Consider the following 23,865-nt stretch of genomic DNA (forward strand, 5'->3'; position numbering starts at 1 on the left):
CCTGATATATAACGGCACAGCCATGGGCTGCACGGAGGAGCTGGCAATCTACCAATGTAACCCCTTGACAATTAAGATGGGCACTTAAGGTGTTATATCTCACCAAACACCCACAGAACGTGTAGCATCCATGCACTAGCCATCCTAAAAAGTGTCATCCAACATCCTTCCGCCCACACATTTCTTAAACACAAACTACCATTGCGGTCACTACCCAAACTGGACGTTAAAAATACATGTACAGTAGCAACATGAAAAGACAAAACACCACAGGGCACAACCCCCGAGTAACAGCTCAGCGTGTGAAGCCTGTGACTGCGTCACGCATTGCAGTACGTCACGCAGTGTCATTAGCGGCCACCTTTCATTCAGACACGCAGCGTAAAAAAAAATAAACGCGTGAACGATGTGGTGGATTTTTTTCGGCACAGAGCCGCCTCTTGCCCACATGAAAGATGGCCGCCAGCGGGGTCAGCGTCGCATAGTTTTGCACGCGCACGCTTTTGCTGCTAGTCATTCTGTGCTGTCACATACGGGAAGCGCCGCCTCTCTGTCTGGTGTTTGCGTGCGGGTGCAGGGACACAGCGGCTCCAGCGACAAGTGCGTCAGGAGGGCAGGTAAGAGGGGTAAACAGTGGCGGAAGTGGGCTGGGGGGGTGATATCTGCCTGCATTATATACAGTATGTGTACCCCCCCCCGCGAGTTATTGATAAGCTTATCCCGGATACGCTGCCTCGCTCGCCTCATACATAATATTGCAGGACAGTCACACGTCCTGGCTTGCGAGCCTCCTGTTAGTGAAGGGGTTAATGTCTTCCCCGGCAGACAGTCTTTCTATTGTTTAATAATAATACTTTCCGTATGTAGCGTTGCACAGCATGCTGGCAGCCTCACAGAGTTGTATGTTACCCTTGTCACTGCCCGCACACCTCTACAATCTGATGCTTCCTTCAGCAGGTCTGGAAGTGTTTAGTGTTGGGGATGTGAGGATGGGTTTCTCCCCGAATGCTCAGGGGACGGGATACTAACATGTTATGAACTCGGGGGGCAGGTTACTGATATGTTATGAACTCAGGGGACGGGATACTAACATGTTATGAACTCGGGGGGCAGGTTACTGATATGTTATGAACTCAGGGGACGAGATACTAACATGCTATGAACTCCGGGGACGGGATAGTAACATGCTATGAACTCAGGAGACGGGATACTAACATGCTATGAACTCAGGGGACAAGATACTAACATGTTATGAACTCAGGGGACGAGATACTAACATGTTATGAACTCCGGGGACGGGATACTAACATGCTATGAACTCAGGAGACGGGATACTAACATGCTATGAACTCAGGAGACGGGATACTAACATGTTATGAACTCAGGAGACGGGATACTAACATGCTATGAACTCAGGAGACGGGATACTAACATGTTATGAACTCAGGGGATGGGATACTAACATGTTATGAACTCAGGGGACGGGAAACTAACATGTTATGAACTCAGGAGACGGGATACTAACATGCTATGAACTCAGGAGACGGGATACTAACATGTTATGAACTCAGGGGACGGGATACTAACATGTTATGAACTCAGGGGACGGGATACTAACATGTTATGAACTCGGGACGAGATACTAACATGCTATGAACTCAGGGGACGGGATACTAACATGTTATGAACTCGGGACGGGATAGTAACATGCTATGAACTCAGGAGACGGGATACTAACATGTTATGAACTCAGGGGACGGGATACTAACATGTTATGAACTCCGGGGACGGGATAGTAACATGCTATGAACTCAGGAGACGGGATAGTAACATGTTATGAACTCGGGACGAGATACTAACATGCTATGAACTCAGGGGACGGGATACTAACATGTTATGAACTCCGGGGACGGGATAGTAACATGCTATGAACTCAGGAGACGGGATAGTAACATGCTATGAACTCAGGGGACGGGATACTAACATGTTATGAACTCAGGGGACGAGATACTAACATGCTATGAACTCAGGGGACAAGATACTAACATGCTATGAACTCAGGAGACGGGATACTAACATGCTATGAACTCAGGAGACGGGATACTAACATGTTATGAACTCCGGGGACGGGATAGTAACATGTTATGAACTCAGGGGACGAGATACTAACATGTTATGAACTCAGGGAGCAGGTTACTGATATGTTATGAACTCAGGAGACGGGATAGTAACATGTTATGAACTCGGGACGGGATACTAACATGTTATGAACTCCGGGGACGGGATAGTAACATGTTATGAACTCAGGAGACGGGATACTAACATGCTATGAACTCAGGAGACGGGATACTAACATGCTATGAACTCAGGAGACGGGATACTAACATGCTATGAACTCGGGAGGCGGGATAGTAACATGCTATGAACTCGGGAGGCGGGATAGTAACATGCTATGAACTCGGGGGACGGGATACTAACATGCTATGAACTCAGGAGACGGGATACTAACATGCTATGAACTCAGGAGACAGGATACTAACATGCTATGAACTCAGGAGACGGGATAGTAACATGCTATGAACTCAGGAGACGGGATACTAACATGCTATGAACTCAGGAGACGGGATAGTAACATGCTATGAACTCGGGACGGGATAGTAACATGCTATGAACTCGGGACGGGATAGTAACATGCTATGAACTCGGGACGGGATACTAAGATGTTATGAACTCGAAGTTTTATAGACAACTTCCGTTTTTTTTTTTTAGAGTATTTGCATAGGGTGATGGGCCATTGCAGGTCCCCGAAGCCACGTGCCAGACCTTTGATATCCTTACTTCCCAGCCCTCCATGTTTATCACAGTTGGGAGGGAGTTGTAGATCAAAAATATACAAATGTTTTAAAAAAAAATCTCCACATAAGCCCAATGCAGCCATTATTTTTGTCCCAGACTTCCTTTTTAAAAGGTGCTTTGTGATGTTGCTCACTATGCTCTCACATGCAGAGCTGTGTCCAGAACCTTCTGCCTATTGTACCCAGTGGGACCTATCAGGGCAATGTCCATTGTTACCAGTGCAAAATGTTTGTTGTTGATGCAGGAGGAGTACATGTCACAGAGACTTGTTTGGGGCAGACATATGAGCAACTCTGATGTAAAATCAAGAAAATAAATTAAACACCTGTCCCATGACAGCAGTTTTCTGTGTATGCAAAAAACTCGCGAACAGTCAGTGGAAAAATAGAAAATGTTCCACCTACTTTCCACAACTGTCATCAGGAGGAGAAATTGGGAGTGCTAAATGTGTCGTTGTTGTTTTGTCGTTGTTGGAGCAGCTATACAGAATTGCATACACTGTCCCTTTACTAGCAGAGCGGCCGGGAATTGTGTTGCAGCGTGTTACAGCATATGTGAAAGAGAAGAGGCTTAGCCGTTTTGCTGTAGAATTTGTTTTCAAATAGGTTTACTCACTGTTGGTGTAACAGTATTGATAAGTTCTCACACAACTTGTCTTGAAGGTTTACATTAAAGTCTGAAGTGAAAGCAACTTTTTCAAACCTGCTCCACTGCTGCCCAAGGCTGGGCCATGGTGCCGCAGACCGTGCGGACAGACTGCCTTAAGGCAGTGTTCGTGTCCATGCGTCGTGCGGGGGGGAGGGGGGGCAAGGAATCAGTTCAAACTGATTTCTTGGCGCGACAGGCCGGTCACGTGAACGGTTCGTCCAGTGAGGGCGAACCAGCTCCGTGACGTCACTGGCACGCCCCTAGACACGCCCACGGACGGCGCATGTACCATGGCCGAAAAATTGAAGCGGGTGATGTCACGGCCGCGCACACCTCCGCACGGGCGAAAGCACCATGGCCCCAGCTTTATTCTCTTAAAGGTGCAGCATGTATATATCTGGTTTCTACATCTGTGTTAAACTCGTGGAATATTTTGTGAACCAGTATTGCTTGATTTGAGGAACACACACAGCCCCTGTAAGCTCAGACCCCAAATCCACCAAATCCTATATATTGTGTCAACAAGAGTGCTACTAGGATTGTTACTCATGTATAGAACAAAAGATGAAAAGGCCCAGTGCTACATCTGCAGTAACTTGACATGACTAATGCAGGAAGATGAGAGCTTTTTGCAGGTGCTGCAGTGTCAGGACCTACAGATGGGCCACACAGTGATGTGGTTGTAGGCTTAAAATACTTTGGCCAAAGAATTGAACTAAATTACCCTGGCTTATGAGAAGATATACAGATAAGTATTTAACTATATAATATGTCATGTTAGATATAGCACTGGGCCTTTTTGTCTTGATTTGAGGAAGAGATTAGAGCTCTCAACCTTGTCTTATAATATAATATATACTTACATTATCACTTATACAAACAATGTCTATTTGGATTCATGAGAAATTACTTTAAAAAAAATGTTTTGAAACCCTTGTCTAATATTTGTGTAAGGAAGTAGTCATAGAGATTTCACATATTACTGGTATTACTTTGCTTTGGTCCTAAGTGGAACTGCACCTGTGAATACATAGAGTGCTTACCGTGATGCAGGTCCATACAGCACTACAGAGCTTGTGTTTAGCAACTATTTACAGCCACTTGGGATGTCACCTTTTGTGATTCATCCACTGCTGAATTCATCCACTGGTGATCTTCAAAGCCTTTATAGCTGGTGACCTGAGAGTTAAGTCAGACGTCTCGTACCTTTGTGTCATCATTTGAGAGGCCTCCTATTTTTGGACAGGCATTCAGTTTGTTTCCTATATACAAATAAATGGTGTTCTATATACTGTATTTAGTGTACATGCCAGTTACATATACTTGTATGTTTTCAGATTGATAAAGGGACATCCTGAGGAAGCAAAATGCAGAGCACTGCTAATTACTTGTGGCTGTTGTCCGATATCCTGGGCCAAGGAGCTACAGCAAATGTATATCGTGGGAGAAATAAGGTAAAGGTTAGACGCTAAAGCAAGGAACCCGATTTTATGTTTGTATAGAGGGATTCAATAAAGTTGTTTGTTATGAGGTAGTGACATTTTACAGATCTTATAAAAAGGTATGTGTATATATATATATATATATATATATATATATATATATATATATATATATATATATATATATATATATATATAAAATATAATCTGCATTTTCACGTACAGTACTGCATCTTTAAACAACACTACATCTGCTGGGAGCATTTAACCCAGATGCAAGCACCAAAGCAAAGCTGCAAAAAGCACATTGGCCACTGAATACATTATTTATATCTGTTATGATATCTGGGATAACATCTATTTTTCTCTGCCTCCTGTGAGGTTACATGGAACCTCACAGCGCTTAAAATGAAAAACAATATTTGTAGATATATCTCCATGGTTATTATTCATATGGTGCGTAAGTACTTTGAGATGCAGTCCCTACAAAAGCATTCAAAATTAGTACAGATGTGTCTACGTTAAAGAATGCAGGCAGACGTGCACACACACAAGCAAACGTGCGTACAGAGACGCACAATATGGGCTTGGTATGTAAAACCTGAAAAGATGCTACATTGTGTATTATACAGTAAGGGCAGAAACCCATTGAAACTGAAGATAGAAAGGTTCTGATTGGGGACATCCAAATAGACACAGGAAGTGTGTTCTTCGCTTCCAAATTCCTTTCCAACATGAATTTGCCTAGAGCTTCTTCATTCTGTTGCATTATACATGAACAACTAAATCTGTTTGCAGTCTCTCTAGTCTTTAATTGAGTGTTTATGGATTGTAACTTTAATATACACTGTTGATTTTCTTGTCTCAGAAAACAGGAGACTTGTATGCTGTTAAAGTGTTTAACAACTTAAGCTTCCTTCGCCCTGCGGATGTTCAAATGAGGGAGTTTGAAGTGTTAAAGAAACTCAACCACAAGAATATTGTCAAACTCTTCGCAATCGAGGAAGAGGTAACAGCTTGCTATACGTGAATACACTCGTTAAATAAGTCATTTTGTACACACAAAGAATGTGCATAAATACACACTATGTGAGGGAATTGTCTAAACTGATAACGGGTATTGTAGCTGGATCCCGCGTTGTCTGCCATTCAAGTGAAGTGCAGGATCAAGCTCTGATACCCCTTACCAGAGCTTGGTGAACCCTGGCCAAAGTGCTTAGTCCAAGTGTTTCACACGCGCGCGCACTAATCTTAAGTGTGTTTGCTGCCATGTGACTGCGGCAGTCAAGGCACCAAAAGATGAACACTGCAGGGGGTCCCATTCAGAAGCATGGACCCCGTGTAACTTCATAGCGAACCCTGGCGCCGCAGACTTCTGACTGTTCGTCTGCTTCCCAGGGAAAGTAAGTCTTGCTACACCTGTATGTGTATTTCCCACCTTGGAAGAATAGGCCCACACATTCCTAGTAGTTACACGTATCTCGTGACTTTACAGGCCGTTATACTAGGTAAGCCTTGGTTTTGATGAAGTAGCTCATCCAGGTAATTGGGGTAATCTCATGAAACCAAATCATAATACTAATAATAAGGTACCAGTGAATATTTAAAGCAAAGTTGGTATCTCAATGCTGAAGTTTCCAACTTTTAAAAATGTAGTTTGTCGGAATAATTAAACGTTGCAGGTACAATTGTTTGGCAGCCTTTATACGGCCACAAGAGGGAATTGCAGAATATGCAAAACAAAGTTTGTATATTTTCCAAACCATGTATGCCCTGTTTGTTCAACCTATCTATGGCCTGATGATATGGGAAACAACACCTATTTAATACAAAGTGTTTTAGCGAATTATATTAAAACCGTGTCCCTATATCCAAAACGCCATCAGGTTTGTTTTATAAATTTGAGCAAACCTGGAGTATTTTTTTTGCACTGGTTAAAAATGTACGTTTAACTGTAATAACTCCCCCTTTAACGATTTTATATGAGAGAATCCTGGCTATGTCTATTATAATAGCTTACTTTAGAGTTGTTTTCAGGTTTTGTGTTTTACCACATCTGATCATTTTTTTTTTACATTTCTTTTTTTTTATATATATATATTTCAGATGTCAAGTCGACATAAAGTGCTGGTTATGGAATTTTGCCCGTGTGCAAGTTTGTACTCTGTTTTAGAAGAACCATGTAACGCATACGGCTTGCACGAATCTGAATTCCTAATTGTATCACGTGATGTTGGTATGTGACTTTCTGTGTCTGTGATTATCAGGTCCGTCCCTACGCATACCTTGGGTAAGGCACCGCCTGGGGGCGGCATGTCTCAGGGCAGCAAGAGAGAAAATGTAGCAGGGCGGCTGCTTCTTTCCTTTATTTATTTTTTAAAATATATGTAGAATTGAAGCAGGGGGTCTCCGGAGCTAAATCACATTCATTTCAGCTCCGGTCACCCCCTGCATCCTGAGTTGCTTACCTCCTGTAGGGGGTGCCGGTATCTCCTGCTCAGGTTTGAAGCCCCCCGGTCACATGAGCCAATAGGAATCCACTTATGTCGTCACTGCTTCCTGATGGGACAGCTAAACCTTGAGCAGGAGATACCAGCACCCCCTTAGGAGCTAAGTATCTCAGGAAGCATGGGGTCCCCGCTGCCGATATTAATGCGGTTCAGCTCCAGAGACCCCCTGGCGTCCTTATTAGTGCTTGCCTAAGGGCAGCACATACTTTAGGGCCTGGTCTGCCGGTGCTTTTCATTTTTAGTAAATGGGAAGCCCAAGCAACCGATTTGACTATTTTGCACGTTCTAGAGCACTTTACCCATTCTAACCGTTTCCCAAAACGTGTGCTTATTGTTTCTTCTCTGGACCTTTCAATAATATGGTTCATCGTTGGATGCTTTTTAACAAAAATGTAAATCTGTGTTTAAGCAACATTTTGATACAATGAAAGGAAACAGGAACTGTGTTTTGTTATAAACATTGACTTTTGCTCTTGGAATCCAAAGTGTGCATAATAATGAAGACTATAAAGCAATCGTTTTTAAAGCAAATACTAATGGCAGGTATATTTATTGTCATTGGGACGTAGTAATAATTTTAAATGTTAATTATATTATTTATTATTAAGTAAGCAAGGTGTACTCATACCCGACGGAAAAACAAATGACAGCCTTACAAGAAATGACATTACGACTTAAACGTAAGACATTTGTTGTCCAGGAAATAATTGACAATCGGATAATGTAACCAGGCCTAAGAAGTAAATAAAATAATTGTAACACTTAGAGTAAGTATGTTTGGTATTTAAATAGTTAAGTAAACCTTTGATATATTTACCCAAGTTGTAGTTGGTTGTATACAGTATGTACATAAAGTATTTCTATGAATGGAGTATAAAGTCTAGTTTGCAGTAGATCTGTATCTTACTTCTAGCCAATCTTATTTCCTTCAGTGAGTGTTCCCACCCAGGTTTAGGGCCTTTGTACATCAATATATGTAAATGGTGCAGAATGCACAATCTGAGCCAGGGCACAGTGATTTCATACAGGTATTGTAGGTTACTAAAGGAGCAATCCAAGCAGTTCATTATTATTTTTTTCTTTTAATTTGTAATACAGGTTTTGAAGCAGGAGGTCTCTGGAGCTGAAACCCCTTTAATTTCAGCTCCGGGGACCACTGATTCCAGAGATACTTATCTCCAAAGCGGGTGCCGGTATTTCCTTCAGTTTAAAGTGCCTCGGACACATGGGCCAATATTAATCCGCACCGCCTGACGTCATAGCTTCCTATTGGCCCATAGGGCCAGGGAGCTTTGAAAAGCCGCCATATAGTGAACCGTGAATTGGCTACTAGCAACCACTATGGAGGAAAAATACCTCCAGAAGCAGGGGGTCCCCAAAGCTGAAATGAATTGGGTTCCGCTCCGGACACTCCCTGCTTCAATCCTGTATTAAAAAAAGAAACAAAAAATGGCTTGGATTTGCCTCTTTAAGCCCTCCTAGTACATGTAGCTACTGTTCATACTTTAACAAAAAGTGCGATGAATGTTTGACCTTTGGAGCAGGTCAGTGCATTGCAGGCGGCTACTGCCCTTCAGAGGATTAATCCTGTTGCTTCCTCTTAGTGGCAGGGATGAACCATCTCAGGGAAAATGGAATTATTCACCGGGATATCAAGCCGGGCAACATCATGCGTGTGATCGGTGAAGATGGGCAGTCTGTGTACAAGCTGACGGATTTTGGTGCTGCCAGAGAATTGGAGGATGATGAACAGTTTGTTTCTCTCTATGGCACCGAAGAATACTTGGTAAACCATCTTCATTGTCTATTCTTACCATATATCTATTGTGTTTTATCATGAATTGACTCATCCAATCACAAATACTTTACGCTGTTTGATGGAGGGTGTCTGTACTTTTTAAAATACTAAAGTTCAATTTATTAACTGCTTGGTTACCCCATTACAATGCTAATTGACCATGCAGATATAAAGCATATTTTATAATTCAATACTACAGGAGTTGTATCCACATTCTCTTCATAGTTTTATTTTGCTCCTAATCAAATGATCTGCTAATTCTTATTTCATTCTTATAGAGCTCTGGTAGTGTATAGAGCACTTTGCAGCCTCACCATAGGCTAAAAAGGATCATTGAAAGCATTCAGGTCGTAACATCAGATAAACAGTGAACATTGTTAGAAGAGATTCTCTCTAGAGAGAGTGTTTCACGGAAAAGAGTACTTGTTTAATGTCAATCTCTTCTAGTGTGTTACTAGCTGTGAAACTGAAACCCCATAGCACGATTATTACATGTACACACCCTTGTATAAACACGCTTGTTTTATAATGTATATTTCTATTCTCTTTCCCTCCCCTCCCCCTTTATTTTAAAGCACCCTGATATGTATGAGCGTGCAGTGCTTAGAAAAGACCATCAGAAAAAGTACGGTGCGACAGTGGATCTATGGAGCATTGGGGTGACCTTCTATCATGCTGCCACAGGCAGTCTTCCCTTCAGACCTTTTGAAGGACCTCGCAGGAACAAGGAAGTCATGTACGTTTAGTCTTTGATAAAACAGATAGTGAATCCCTGCGCCTCTCCCATTGAGCTAACAATAAATGGGGCAATAAATATACATAGTGAAACTTAAGTCTGTAAGACAAAGGAGACTTTTGGTTACATCCTTTGATCAAATAATGACAAGCCTGCTAACCAATGTCAAGGTAAGTCTCAATAGCAGGTCCCTATGCTAAATGCATACAAATGTTTTGTTAAATATACCCAGAAGGTGTTAATAAACGAAGCATAAGCTTATGTAACTTAGTGTAATTAAACTGGTATATACCAGTGAAGATACTTACATGTATGCAAGTAAAGTGAATTTACAGGGACCTTACTGGGAGATTATATACCTTGAAGAGAAGGGACTAACCTCCCACAAGCTGCTCAATAAGCAGTTACAGGTGGATTGACTAAATACATTAATCACACCCTAATAGTGGTGCCCACTGGAAGTGTGCTGCTAGGGATTTAATTCGGCCCAACAGAAAATGTCAAAAAATATATATAGTCACCGTGCTTCTCTGTATAAGACCTAGGGACCTGCTACTGAGACTTACCTTGATGTTGGTTAGCAGGCTTGTCATTATTTGATCAAAGGATGTAACCAAAAGTCTCCTTTGTCTTACAGACTTAGCTTTCACTATGTATATTTATTTCTCTATTTATTGTTAGCCCAATGGGAGAAGCGCAGGGATTCACTATCTGTTTTTACGTTTAGTCTTTGAACCAGGGTTTTACAATTCTACATTCTTTCCAAGAATGTATTGTGCTAAAAGCAGGTCACGTGTGTTCAAGCATTATACTTTTTTGATAATTGGGTTATATTTTTTAATTCAGTGGTAACTTATTCTTAAATGCCGTCTTTAAAAACAGAATAGTTCCTAATTGTTATGTACTAAAGAGGAGTGTATCACTGTTGTTAACCTTGATGCAGCATTTAAAGTAAAAACGTTAAGTCTCATGCAAAATCGGTAAAGATTGTAAGTGTATTTTTTGCAGGTACAAAATAATCACTGGAAAACCGTCTGGGGCAATGTCTGGCATTCAAAGAGCAGAAAATGGCCCAATAGAATGGAGTTGGGAGTTGCCCATTACCTGTGGTTTGTCCTTGTAAGTATGGTCTTTACTGCTAAACTTTCAGGCTTAGTACGTCAATTATTTGCATGTTACAGACATCATTATATTTCCTGTTTCATTTCCTGATTGCTACCTCCCCTCTGCACCACTGATCCTCTGGCACTGACCGGTCATGTGATCCATTCCAGCTGCTGGGCCAGAAGTGGTAGTTGAGCTCCCCCTTCAGTAGTAGTTGGCAATCAGCGCTTCACAGGAGTGCAGATAGAGAACAGCCCCTAACAACAAACTACATAAAGGCCATTACGTACAGCCAATGTCAGCCATACCTAACTTTGCTAAGAATCCTAACAATCTTCATCAAATGTAAAACTCTGTTAACCAGTTTCTTGCATTTGGTGCAGACGCTGGCATTTTGGGGGGGGATTATATGGGTCGATGCACTTCTCAGTATCTTTTTGACATAACACGTCTTTGTCAGGGAAGCCTGAGCCCCGTTGAAATGGATGACAAGGAGAAGCCACTACGCATTATATGGACTAAGGGCCTCAGTGAAAACGCAAAAAACGAAGTAAAAATAGCATATGATTCTGTGGTCCACATTCAACCACTTGCACATGCAACTGCCATTGGTTCATTTAGGCCCTGGAGGGGACTGAACCTTTGGCTATTGAACCATTCTGTGTCATCAGTGTTTCTCTTCCTTGTATCGTTCCAGGGGCCTGCAGACTTTGTTCACTCCAGTTTTGGCGAACATTCTTGAAGCCGATCAGGAGAAGTGCTGGGGCTTTGAACAGTTTTTTGCCGTTACCAATGATATCTTTAATCGCATTGTAATTCATGTCTTCTCACTTCAACAAATGACACTCCACAAAATATACATTCACACATGCAACATGTAAGTCCTTTCCGCCTTTTTTTTTTTTTTTTTGGTAAAAAGAACATTTGATGAGTGTTTTAATCCCATGCAGATGATGGGCCTTACAGTGTATTATATAGGGAGGGCGAGGAATTGTGTAACTTTGTTTTTGTTTGTTTATAATATCCATCAAAGGAACCTCAGAATAATGATTTTTGGCATCTCTGCATACCCCATGTTGTTAATGTTTCTGGTTTTAAATGACATTGCGTTTTATCTCTTTGCGTTGTATCCCGTTTCCAGTGGTTGGTAAAATCACATCCGATTTTAAGGCGATGCATCTAATGTAATCTGTGCCATTAGGTGGCAGTGATCACAAATGTAAAATCATGATCAAGAAGTCTGACCTCTATTTTACAGAGCATTTTTTTAAATGTACAGTAAAGTCCTTGTATGATATATACGTGTGTGTATAGAACATGTACAATAATACCTGGTTGTCGTTTGTCTCTGGTTTCAGTTTGTAAAGGTCATGCCTAGCTAATTAACTGGCGCTTTGGGTATGTTACAGGGCTTCTGAGTTCTATGATTTGGTTTACAAACAGACAAAGATCCCATTACAGAACCAAGAACTTCTGTATGAAGGCAGGAGGCTGGTGCTGGAGCCGGGCAGACTTGCACAGCATTTCCCCATGACCACAGAAGAAAACCCTATCATAGTGGTGACCAGGGAGGTGATGAACATCATTGGATTACGATACGAGGAAAGTATGTCGGACGCTCATCATCCCTAACACCATGTTTATCTTTGCTTACTATGGCTACTGACATATCGACTTATTCTGCATTAGATGTGCTCAACAAAATGTGTGTTTTATCCAAGTCATAGGGGATTATGCAGAGAGGTACGTACCAGAAAGGCTTAAATTCGCCACAGGATTGGCATTTAATTTTGTCCTATGCAGGGCACTCCGGTAGCGCGGTGTGCATGAAATTGTTAATTAGGCGAGTTTCACTTGGCGTGAAACTCACCATTCTGAGGCGCGCAGTATTTGGCCACAATACAGCCAACTTTTGTTGGCGGGCAAAATTTCACCCGAACGCGCCATTTAGTAGCTCAGATTGGCGCGTACATGCGCATAGGAGCTACTGGAATCGTGCATGTTTTTGCATTGGCGAAATCACGCTTCTCGCCACACGTCTGGCGAATTTGAATTGGCCGCCAAGTTCTCGCCACTAACTGTTTAAATGCGGACATTTTTGCCACAAACCTGGCGAAATTGAACTTAACTTACCTCTCTGCATAAGCCCCATAATGTGCTAACAATTTGATTGTTATTAAGTACTTCTGCAGTCTCAGAAGAATAGCCTATATTACATTACATAAATAAATCTTTGTATTTCTGTACACTTCACCATCGTCTTAGAGTAGTCTCAGTGCACAGGCTCTTGCCTGTCTGCCAAGCTGACTTTATGCCTTGCTTGCCCTACTGCCTGTAAATACACTGAAATAACAGACTTAAGAAAAAGCCCTACTAGTTACTTGTTGAACTGGGTATGCATCTGGCATTGAAATAGATTAGTTTATAGAGATTTTTCAGAATGTCTTGATTTATTATTTAATTAGTTAAATGTGGGTAATTGCATGGTCGTGCAATTTATAGGTCTCTTCTGCTGTTTCATCCTCCTTCAGAGACGCTCCCTTCCTATAGAACACAAAGCCGTATGCAAATATGGAATTTCCATCCGTGAGGTGGCTGCATACATGTATCTGATACATCGGGCTTCTGAAGTTTAGTCTGTGATGGGCCTGATTTGGTAAACCTTTTAAGACAAGCCTTCTAGAGAGGGAAAGCTACTAACTAGTCATATTTACATTTTATCCATTAAGTACATATGTTTGTGATTGTATAACACTTTGTTTTCCATTATTATGGACTATGCTGTTAGATACATTTACGACTTTAACAACAGTATACATATAAGCTACCAGTCTGGTTTACATAAACACAAGTGCCCTTTCAAGCCCTAACATTGTTAGCGATTCAACCTCTCAATTGAACGCCTCGCGAGGCAAGCCAAGAACCATTCATATGACTTTCTTACAAGCAGGCTTAAATATAATGCATTCAAGGCTATTTCTTTGGAGTGACACTACTTTTGAAAATTAAGATACAAGTTCACCTTTTAAAAATGTCCCCTGATCCTTTACAGAAATTCAATATGACCCCTGCGATATTTTCCAACCAGCTGCAGTGGAATGTGGATTTAATTCATCAACATTTCGGGTTTAACGCAAGATTTCTTAAAAAAAAAAAAGAAGGCTTGGGTTAAAGCTGAAATGTCGATGAATGAATGAAATCATTCTTTTTATAGTATTTAAAGTCATGTGATTGCCTGAGTTCTTCTATTCGATTATTTAATTTAGTTTCAGGTGCAGCATAGTTTGTGTGTGTTTGTGTGTTTGTGTGTGTTTGTGTGTGTTTGTGTTTCTGGCCACTAGGTATTTCAAGGAAGGATACTTGCTATAGATCAGGGTTTCCCAAACTTTTTTTTCCGTGACCCGGTTATTTTTGAACTTCTCCTTCGTGACCCACTAAAAAATTTATCGCCTATACTGGCCTATAGGGCCTGCACAGACACACACACAGCCACTGATACACACACACACAGCCACTGATACACACACACACAGCCACTGACAGACACGCAGCCACTGACGCACGCAGCCACTGACACACACACACACACACTGATACATACACACAGCCTCTGATACACACACACACAGCCACTGACACACACACACACACGCAGCCACTGACACACACACACGCAGCCACTGACACACACACACACGCAGCCACTGACACACACACAAACGCAGCCACTGACACACAAACGCAGCCACTGACACACACACGCAGCCACTGACACACACACGCAGCCACTGACACACACACGCAGCCACTGACACACACGCAGCCACACAGATACACACGCAGCCACACAGATACACACGCAGCCACACAGATACACACACACACACACAGATACACACTGATACACACACACACACTGATACACACACACACACTGATACAGATACACACACACACACACACACACACACACACACACACACACACACACACACACACACACTCGTTCTCCCCTATACCCACACACACTCGCTCTCCCCTATACCCACACAGACACAAACAGTGAATTACAGGCAACGACGGATGTGAGTGACTGGAGAGGGGGCCAGGGGCACTTGGGTGGGTGGGAGGGAGGGAGGGAGGGAGGGAGGGGGACCAGGGGCACTTGGGTGGGTGGGAGGGAGGGGGACCAGGGGCACTTGGGTGGGTGGGAGGGGGACCAGGGGCACTTGGGTGGGTGGGAGGGAGGGAGGGGGACCAGGGGCACTTGGGTGGGTGGGAGGGAGGGGGACCAGGGGCACTTGGGTGGGTGGGAGGGAGGGGGCCAGGGGCACTTGGGTGGGTGGGTGGGTGGGAGGGAGGGGGCCAGGGGCACTTGGGTGGGTGGGTGGGTGGGAGGGGGCCAGGGGCACTTAGGGGGCCAGGGGCACTTGGGTGGGTGAGAGGGAGGGGACCAGGGGCACTTGGGTGGGTGGGAGGGAGGAGACCAGGGGCACTTGGGTGGGTGGGAGGGAGGGGACCAGGGACACTTGGGTGGGTGGGAGGGAGGGGACCAGGGGCACTTGGGTGGGTGGGTGGGTGGGAGGGAGGGCACCAGGGGCACTTGGGTGGGTGGGAGGGAGGGGGACCAGGGGCACTTGGGTGGGTGGGAGGGAGGGGGACCAGGGGCACTTGGGTGGGTGGGTGGGAGGGGGACCAGGGGCACTTGGGTGGGTGGGTGGGAGGGGGACCAGGGGCACTTGGGTGGGTGGGTGGGAGGGGGACCAGGGGCACTTGGGTGGGTGGGTGGGAGGGGGACCAGGGGCACTTGGTTGGGTGGGTGGGAGGGGGACCAGGGGCACTTGGGTGGGTGGGAGGGGGACCAGGGGCACTTGGGTGGGTGGGAGGGAGGGGGACCAGGGGCACTTGGGTGGGTGGGAGGGGGACCAGGGGCACTTGGGTGGGTGGGAGGGAGGGAGGGGGACCAGGGGCACTTGGGTGGGTGGGAGGGAGGGGGACCAGGGGCACTTGGGTGGGTGGGAGGGAGGGGGCCAGGGGCACTTGGGTGGGTGGGTGGGAGGGAGGGGGCCAGGGGCACTTGGGTGGGTGGGTGGGTGGGAGGGGGCCAGGGGCACTTAGGGGGCCAGGGGCACTTGGGTGGGTGAGAGGGAGGGGACCAGGGGCACTTGGGTGGGTGGGAGGGAGGAGACCAGGGGCACTTGGGTGGGTGGGAGGGAGGGGACCAGGGACACTTGGGTGGGTGGGAGGGAGGGGACCAGGGGCACTTGGGTGGGTGGGTGGGTGGGAGGGAGGGCACCAGGGGCACTTGGGTGGGTGGGAGGGAGGGGGACCAGGGGCACTTGGGTGGGTGGGTGGGAGGGGGACCAGGGGCACTTGGGTGGGTGGGTGGGAGGGGGACCAGGGGCACTTGGTTGGGTGGGTGGGAGGGGGACCAGGGGCACTTGGGTGGGTGGGTGGGAGGAGACCAGGGGCACTTGGGTGGGTGGGAGGGAGGGGACCAGGGACACTTGGGTGGGTGGGAGGGAGGGGACCAGGGGCACTTGGGTGGGTGGGTGGGTGGTTAGGGAGGGCACCAGGGGCACTTGGGTGGGTGGGAGGGAGGTTAGGGAGGGCACCAGGGGCACTTGGGTGGGTGGGAGGGAGGGGGACCAGGGGCACTTGGGTGGGTGGGTGGGAGGGGGACCAGGGGCACTTGGGTGGGTGGGTGGGAGGGGGACCAGGGGCACTTGGGTGGGTGGGTGGGAGGGGGACCAGGGGCACTTGGTTGGGTGGGTGGGAGGGGGACCAGGGGCACTTGGGTGGGTGGGTGGGAGGGGGACCAGGGGCACTTGGGTGGGTGGGTGGGAGGGGTACCAGGGGTACTTGGGTGGGTGGGTGGGAGGGGTACCAGGGGTACTTGGGTGGGTGGGAGGGGGACCAGGGGCACTTGGGTGGGTTGGTGGTAGGGGGACCAGGAGCACTTGGGTGGGTGGGAGGGGGACCAGGGGCACTTGGGTGGGAGGCAGTGACTGGGTGGGGTGACTTACCTTGCCGCCGGACGCTTTCCCCTGCAGCCCCCGATATCCCCTGCTGCCCGGGACGGGAGGTGGGCTTGGGGGGACGGGAGGTGGGCTTGGGGGGATGGGAGGTGGGCTCGGGAGGGGGTGCCACGGGAGGTGAGCTCGGGAAGCTGGCTGCGGGGGGAAGCTGGCTGCGGGGGGAAGCACGCCGCAGTAGGAGCTTGAACTTCTCCCTCCGTCCCACGTAACGTGCGGGCCGCAGAGGAGCTGGTACTTCCTCCTCCGTCCCACGTTGGGAGCGGGGGGGGAGGAAGGGAGCAGGCCCTGCTTGCCCTGCGCAAGCGCGCGGGACCGCGGGGGGAATCGCCGGCATTTTTTTAAAATTGAGCAGGGGGGACGGGAGACACCGCGCGGCCAGCCTCGCTGCGACCCGACAATTTTGGTGCCGTGGCCCGGTGCCGGGTCGCGACCCACCATTTGGGAAACGCTGCTATAGATCAACAAATATCCAAGGCAGTGCTGGTATTGAACATTGGGGTACCTGGTTAAGAAATTCTTACTTTCTGTGTTTGACTTGCAGATATCAAGATTCTAAGTGCAGATGTGCAAATTAGGAAATTACGTAACTTTTTGATATAAAGAGAACCTAAAATTGATGGTAAATAAGAACCATTTGGCCAGTAAACCCACCTACCCACTCATTGTCCTAGCTTCATGCCTTAGTTTCCTGTTAACTGAAGCAAGGGATCAGAAGAGCAAATACTCCCCTGATATTTGGAAAAATAGAAAGAAACAAAATAGTGCATTAGCGTATGAACCAACACTATAATGGAACTTTAAAAATATCTCACAATTGAGAGGTTTAGGAAGGTGTTGTGGTTATTCGGAGTTACCAACTCTTAGTGGATTTCTTTCCAATGTTTGTTGATAGTTCTCAGGAGCAGGATAAGATGATGGAGAATTCCCATTTGTGAACAAAACAGAGAAGACACACACAGTGTAGATTTTGTTTTTTGACTATAAAACAAAGTATTACACTTAAGTGTTAGAGTTGCAGGAATTTGGACCACCCTGGGTCAGAATGTGGATAAGGATCTTGCCTTCTGCTCCTGGATGTAGCACCTGTAGTGGCCGTTCCACAGGAAATGCTGTCCAGTTACAGGTAGAAACCAGGCAAAACTTGGTTCAGGATCCTTAGAATAGTCATGGATAGAATGGGATAACATTAGCCCATGTGGAAGCTCTTTGAGTGAAATGCGCAGGGTGAGTGAGCAGACCACCTGGAGCCCCCCTGAGTGTTGTGGAAGACCATTCTGAGAATCCTGGACCAAGTTTTTCCTGGTTTCTACCTGTAACTGACAGACGACAGAGAAGCCGAATGCTACATCCAACATGACAGAAATACACAGTAAAATACTTATATATTCTCTTGAAAAAGGGTCATTTAGTTTAACCCTTTGGCCAAAGTGTTGTAAGCTTGCGAGCCACGACAAGGCAGACACCCGTTCGCAAGTCCTAACACTACCAGATAAAATACTAATATACCTCTATTAGGATTAAAATTCTCATTTACCTCTATTAGGAGGGAGAAAGACCACGTTGGATCTATATCCAGTAGAATGAAAGGACCTACTAACTTGGGAAGTGGGGAGGGGCGGGCTTAAAACCTGGGAAGGAGGAGCCACTAACCTCCAGCAGCTGAGACCGCTGAGAATAGGTTAACAGAACACAAAACCCCAGTAAGCTCTTTTTGGGAACCCCTGACCCCCCACAAAATATATGTATGTATTTAAGTGTCAAAATGGAGAGCTATTGAGCGTGGCATATGTATACAACAGACAGAGAAGCCCAATGCTACATCCAACATGACAGAAATACACAGTAAAATACTTATATATTCTCTTGAAAAAGGGTCATTTAGTTTAACCCTTTGGCCAAAGCTGTAAGCTTGCGAGCCACGACAACGCTTTGGCTAAAGGGTTAAACTAAATGACCCTTTTTCAAGAGAATATATAAGTATTTTACTGTGCATTTCTGTCATGTTGGATGTAGCATTGGGCTTCTCTGTCGTCTGTTGTATACATATGCCACGCTCAATAGCACTCCTTTTTGACAAATACATATATTTTGTGGGGGCTCAGGGGTTCCCAAAAAGAGCTTGCTGGGGTTTTGTGTTCTTCTACCTGTAACTGGACAGCATATCCTGTGGACGGCCACTACAGGTGCTACATCCAGGAGCAGGAGGCAAGATCCAAATCCACATTCTGTGTTCACTTTGATTATTCTTAAATGGTATTTGCGCTTGAACGCCTCTCTTTCTTTTCCTGTTAACAGGCCATTCTGTTGGGCCTGCTTCCAGGGTAAGGGGCAGGATAGCTGGGAAGTTTTGGAAGTATTTTGTTTCTTTTTATAACAATCAATATTGGATTTAATTTGCTTTTGATTTAACATTTTAATAATATTCAAGAATTAAATACTCTGCTTGCCAATGTATGCCAAAGGTGTAATATTGTCAAATCGATGAGGTTGATCATTAAATACAACTGTAAACAAAGCAGCCCCAATGCACATCCAGTATGGGAAATTGTTTGATTTCTGTGTTTTTTCTTCTTGGCGTGCTAAGATCGTGTATGTCTAATAGCTCATTAAAGCCACAATATACAAGCTGAAATAGATGAGGTTATACTAAAAATTAGAGATATTGGCTCAGAAGAGAAATGACATACTCACTGTATATTTTAATTTATCAATGTATTTCTTTCAGTTTTGATTCCAAAAGTCCACTCGCATTATGATTTAGATATCGATGCCAGCATGGCAAAGGTTGGTAACCCTTTATTTATTTTTATGCTATGTTGCAGGCACATCTGCCGCTGAAAGCAGCAATCCCATCTGCTCACCATCAAAAGATATATAATTGATTTCATTTTGCCACATCCGTTTGCTGCTTTTGTTTTCTCTTTGCAATGCCATTCCAGTTTAAGTTCTGCAGTTGCTATCTGCAGACATCAGTTGCTGAGTGTTTGCATCTGAGGGAAATTAAAATGGCTTCCGCAATTCACACGTTGCACAACAGCAGAGGTTACTGCTATAAAGCGCGCATCTTAGATTGTGAAACAATCAGTGTCATCACTTCTACTTCCAATTCCATTATGGAAATGGCTCTTTTTTTAAAAAATTTTTTTTAATCCAGTCATTGATTATACACAATTTTTTTTAATTTTTTTTTTGCCAGAACTGAAATTTGGAATAGTTTTGGGAATTTTTGTTTCTTTGCTTCCCCCCCCTCCCTCCCCAGGGTGTTCAGTTCTCAAGTAGTCCAAGAATGTGTGTTTATCATCTTTTAAGCTTTTTATGTTGGTTATTTTCTTTAAGAAGTTGACTACTGCATCCCAGAATGTGGAGATTCTGACAAATCTGAGTCATGAAAACCGTCTCTTTCTGAACCACATTTAGGCAAACTCCTTGAGGTAGATTTTTCAAATGAGGGAGAGATCCACCCCATGTGTACATTTGAATATCTTGTATATACACCTGAATTAATTTGTTTTAATTTATTCAACTGCATTGTAGATTATACATTGCTTGATATTTGATTTCCCCAGAAAGGCTATTATTATATTATTATTATAGCTAGTCTTGCTTTTTATGACAACAAACAAAAATTGACAAACATCTAATGTAAATTATTACACCTTTAAAACGAGCAGTTGTTGCCTACAGATGCAGCATCTCAGTTTGCGTGACAAATTGATATGAATATCAGAGATGAGGAGAATAAAGAATCTCCTTGGTAATAAACGTATGTCTCTCCTCTCCCCCCTCCCCCCCCCCTTTTTTTTAATATTATTAGGCAGTAACAGGAGTTGCATGTTATTACTGTAGAATTGCCTCTTCTCTGCTGCTTGGACAGGAGCTCGTACGGAAAGGAATGCGTTGGTTAATGTAAGTAATTTTTATAATAACTTTATTTTATACCGCGTTTTTCTCCCAGTGGAACGCAAAAAGCGCGCCACAATTACAATATAGTGCTTGGTACACAGCACATAGGAATATTACAGCACACAGTCTGCCCAGATGAGCTTACAATCTGTTTTTGGTGCCTGAGGCACAGGGAGATAAAGTGACTTAAGGTCACAATGAGCTCTCACAGGGATTTGAACCAGGTTCCCCTGCTGCAAACTCAGTGTCGTTGTTATCAGTCATTGTTTTTACTCACTGAGCCGCCTTGAGCCCTACTGTGTTTACTATGTTGCTTGTCTTTCTCTGCTAACGTATGCTTCTCAATGTTGTGGGTGGATTTATTATAGTGTGTGTGTGTGTATGTGTATATATAATAACCAAGTGTGTACCTACAAATAACATTGGGTAAATGTTTGTTTTGTGTGAGCTGGTTGTGAGTTTTCAGGCACTCCTTTATTCCTGACTTTGGAATTGCAGAATTGATGTTTTGAATGGATATACTATGGCAGGTTAGTGATGAAGATGAGACTGCTGAGCAGCAGACATGTTTATTTCCTAATAAAGCCCCTTTCAATGTTGCATTTAGTGGCCATAATTCTGCTGCACTGCCTCATTCCAGTGACATTTTCCTGTAATTAGATTTGCTGGAGCTGCCAGACACGGGTTATTTTCCTGCTGCTGTGTGCAGTTTGCCCTTCCCAGTTTAGAGTTCATACAGGCAGGATTCATAAATCGCTGTGACCATAACTGACCGTTCAAAGGCCATGGGAGTAATTTGTCTTTTTTTGCTCTGTGTTTGGCATGTTGTTCTAGTGAAATAATGAAGGAGGAATACACTGAAACCGTTCACAAGAATACCGAAGTCACTCTGAAGTTCAACTTCTGCAACAGAACAATAGAAAGAGCTCTGAAAATGTAAGTTTTAAACGTCTTGATGTGGAGCCCCTCTCATTCCCTATTGTCTATTACTGTTGTCTGTCATTTGTTGTAAAGCCATTTACTTTCATTTTTACGTACTGTACTCTGTGAAGGCGTCTAAATCCTAGCTTGGGAAAACTGAAGCCCCATTAAAATGCTATGAAGCAATCTTCCCCTTTATGATGTAAAGCTGCCTCCCTCTTGCTCTGAAATATTGAAACTCTATTCATATTGTATAAAGAATAGTGACGTACAAATTATACGAGTACAATTCAATAGCCTGCAGCAGGAAAAAAATTATATCATTATTAAGACACTCCATTTAGATGTATGAATTTTAATTAAATCCAGCATTCTGTTTAATGGGTATATGTTGCTACAGAAATGTTTATATTAAAGCATTTTACAGGGTTTTAAGGTTCATAAGAAAGCTGGTCCGCTTTCATTGTTTATATCATTTTCTGATTTCATGTAGAATAATTTTTTGTTTGTGTTTCTACAACTCCTGGAGCTGAAATAGCTGGTTAGCCACTAATATTCAAAAAATGGCTGCATAAATAGCACTCCAGCTTTAAACAAGGTACATTTCTTCATTACGTCCGTGCAAGTTGGGTTCTCGCACGTATTAATGTAAATTTCGGTGCTGGTGAGTAATACACTGCTAAGCGGGTCTCCCCAGCACTGCAGGTGCAAACACAGAACTGTGGTTTTTTTTTATGTAGTGATGAGCAGTTTTTAATTCAAGTTGAATATTTTATTCCACATCTGTAATTGATTTGCAGATATGAAAATGTCATGCAGATCCCAGTCGAAACATCAGAACTTTATGAAATGTCGGAAGTGCATGCCAAGCTCCTACGTGTAAGTGTTGTTGATTTTTCTGTTCACACATGTCTTGTACAGTGTTTGTCAACAGGGGTTACTATGAAGCCTTGGGTTCCCCAGGCATACATAAAGGGTTCCCTGCAATTTTCAGGTATTTTGAATATTGTACCGACTATAGAAGAATTTACAATGCGTCTGATCTCAGGCGCGCGATTAGAGAGGGTTAGGGTTCCTTGCAATGCATATGAGCTCAGTCTCGTTATTAGAGAGGGTCGGGGTTCCTCTGAATTTCACAATATAATTATAGGATTCCTTAACAAAAAAAAAAGCTTAAACCGGTCTTGTATATATTTAAGCTTATGTCTTACCTTGTGACTGGCTGCCTTTAATATATACATATATATATATTGCTGCTTAAAAGCAGCCCTTGAAGTGATGTGCTATTAACTGGGGGTTTTTTTAACCTCTTCTTTTTTTTTTTTTTTTTTTTAATGTCTGGGTGAACATGTTTTGCAGCTATCCAATACTGGAGTAGGGATAATGCATTTCAAAGAGTTGCATTCTTTTGCAGGAACAGAAGTGTGGCTACTAAATCTTAGAATTCAGATTCCTTCAGATTCTCACTTATCCCTTTGCCAGAAATAAGGTCTAGCGTCTCAGGTCCCTACTTAATATGCTATGAAGCCACTTCTCCAGGTCAGGGTAGCTTTAAACTCCGAGCGCAAGTGAACTCCAAGGACATGCAGAAGGGGTTTATACAGTATAATAGGGAAGCGGAGGGCACTTCCTTGGCATGGGACATATAAAAAGCAATAGTCTGTCCCTTGATGATATCCCATAGGTTGTAATTGTTTTCTGTATATTGATAGAATGGGGATTTGCAGTAGTATGACACAAAGCCATTACTGGCTGACCAGAACCACATGTCCTGATTGTAACGGGTCATACCTTTCCTCCCATAATGATGCCTCATAAAGAGGTTATTCTATACTCTGAGTAACAGTTCACCTTTTTATGATGTTGTATATGTGGAATGGCCACACATTCTGTATAAGAATATAGTGGG

The 23,865-nt window shown here is 44.1% G+C and overlaps 1 protein-coding gene across 3 annotated transcripts in view; it reads left to right on the forward strand.

The window, feature by feature from the left end:
• The first annotated feature begins 462 nt into the window (after window positions 1-462).
• The window catches only part of TBK1 (TANK binding kinase 1), a 52,039-nt gene continuing 28,636 nt past the window's right edge, over window positions 463-23,865 (forward strand). The window contains exons 1-13 of one of the 3 annotated variants that reach the window (XM_075600338.1): window positions 463-613; window positions 4,842-4,958; window positions 5,815-5,955; window positions 7,053-7,182; window positions 9,061-9,242; window positions 9,830-9,990; window positions 10,999-11,109; window positions 11,792-11,971; window positions 12,504-12,700; window positions 19,858-19,916; window positions 20,947-21,038; window positions 21,870-21,971; window positions 22,757-22,835. In XM_075600338.1, the coding sequence (XP_075456453.1) occupies window positions 4,872-4,958; window positions 5,815-5,955; window positions 7,053-7,182; window positions 9,061-9,242; window positions 9,830-9,990; window positions 10,999-11,109; window positions 11,792-11,971; window positions 12,504-12,700; window positions 19,858-19,916; window positions 20,947-21,038; window positions 21,870-21,971; window positions 22,757-22,835 (1,521 nt within the window). In that variant the 5' untranslated portion in view covers window positions 463-613; window positions 4,842-4,871. Of the gene's footprint in view, window positions 618-4,841; window positions 4,959-5,814; window positions 5,956-7,052; window positions 7,183-9,060; window positions 9,243-9,829; window positions 9,991-10,998; window positions 11,110-11,791; window positions 11,972-12,503; window positions 12,701-19,857; window positions 19,917-20,946; window positions 21,039-21,869; window positions 21,972-22,756; window positions 22,836-23,865 lie in introns of all 3 variants that reach the window. The other 2 variants (XM_075600337.1, XM_075600339.1) reach the window with 2 other exon arrangements.

This window comes from Ascaphus truei, chromosome 5 (assembly GCF_040206685.1).
Source record: "Ascaphus truei isolate aAscTru1 chromosome 5, aAscTru1.hap1, whole genome shotgun sequence".
Lineage (NCBI taxonomy): Eukaryota > Metazoa > Chordata > Amphibia > Anura > Ascaphidae > Ascaphus > Ascaphus truei.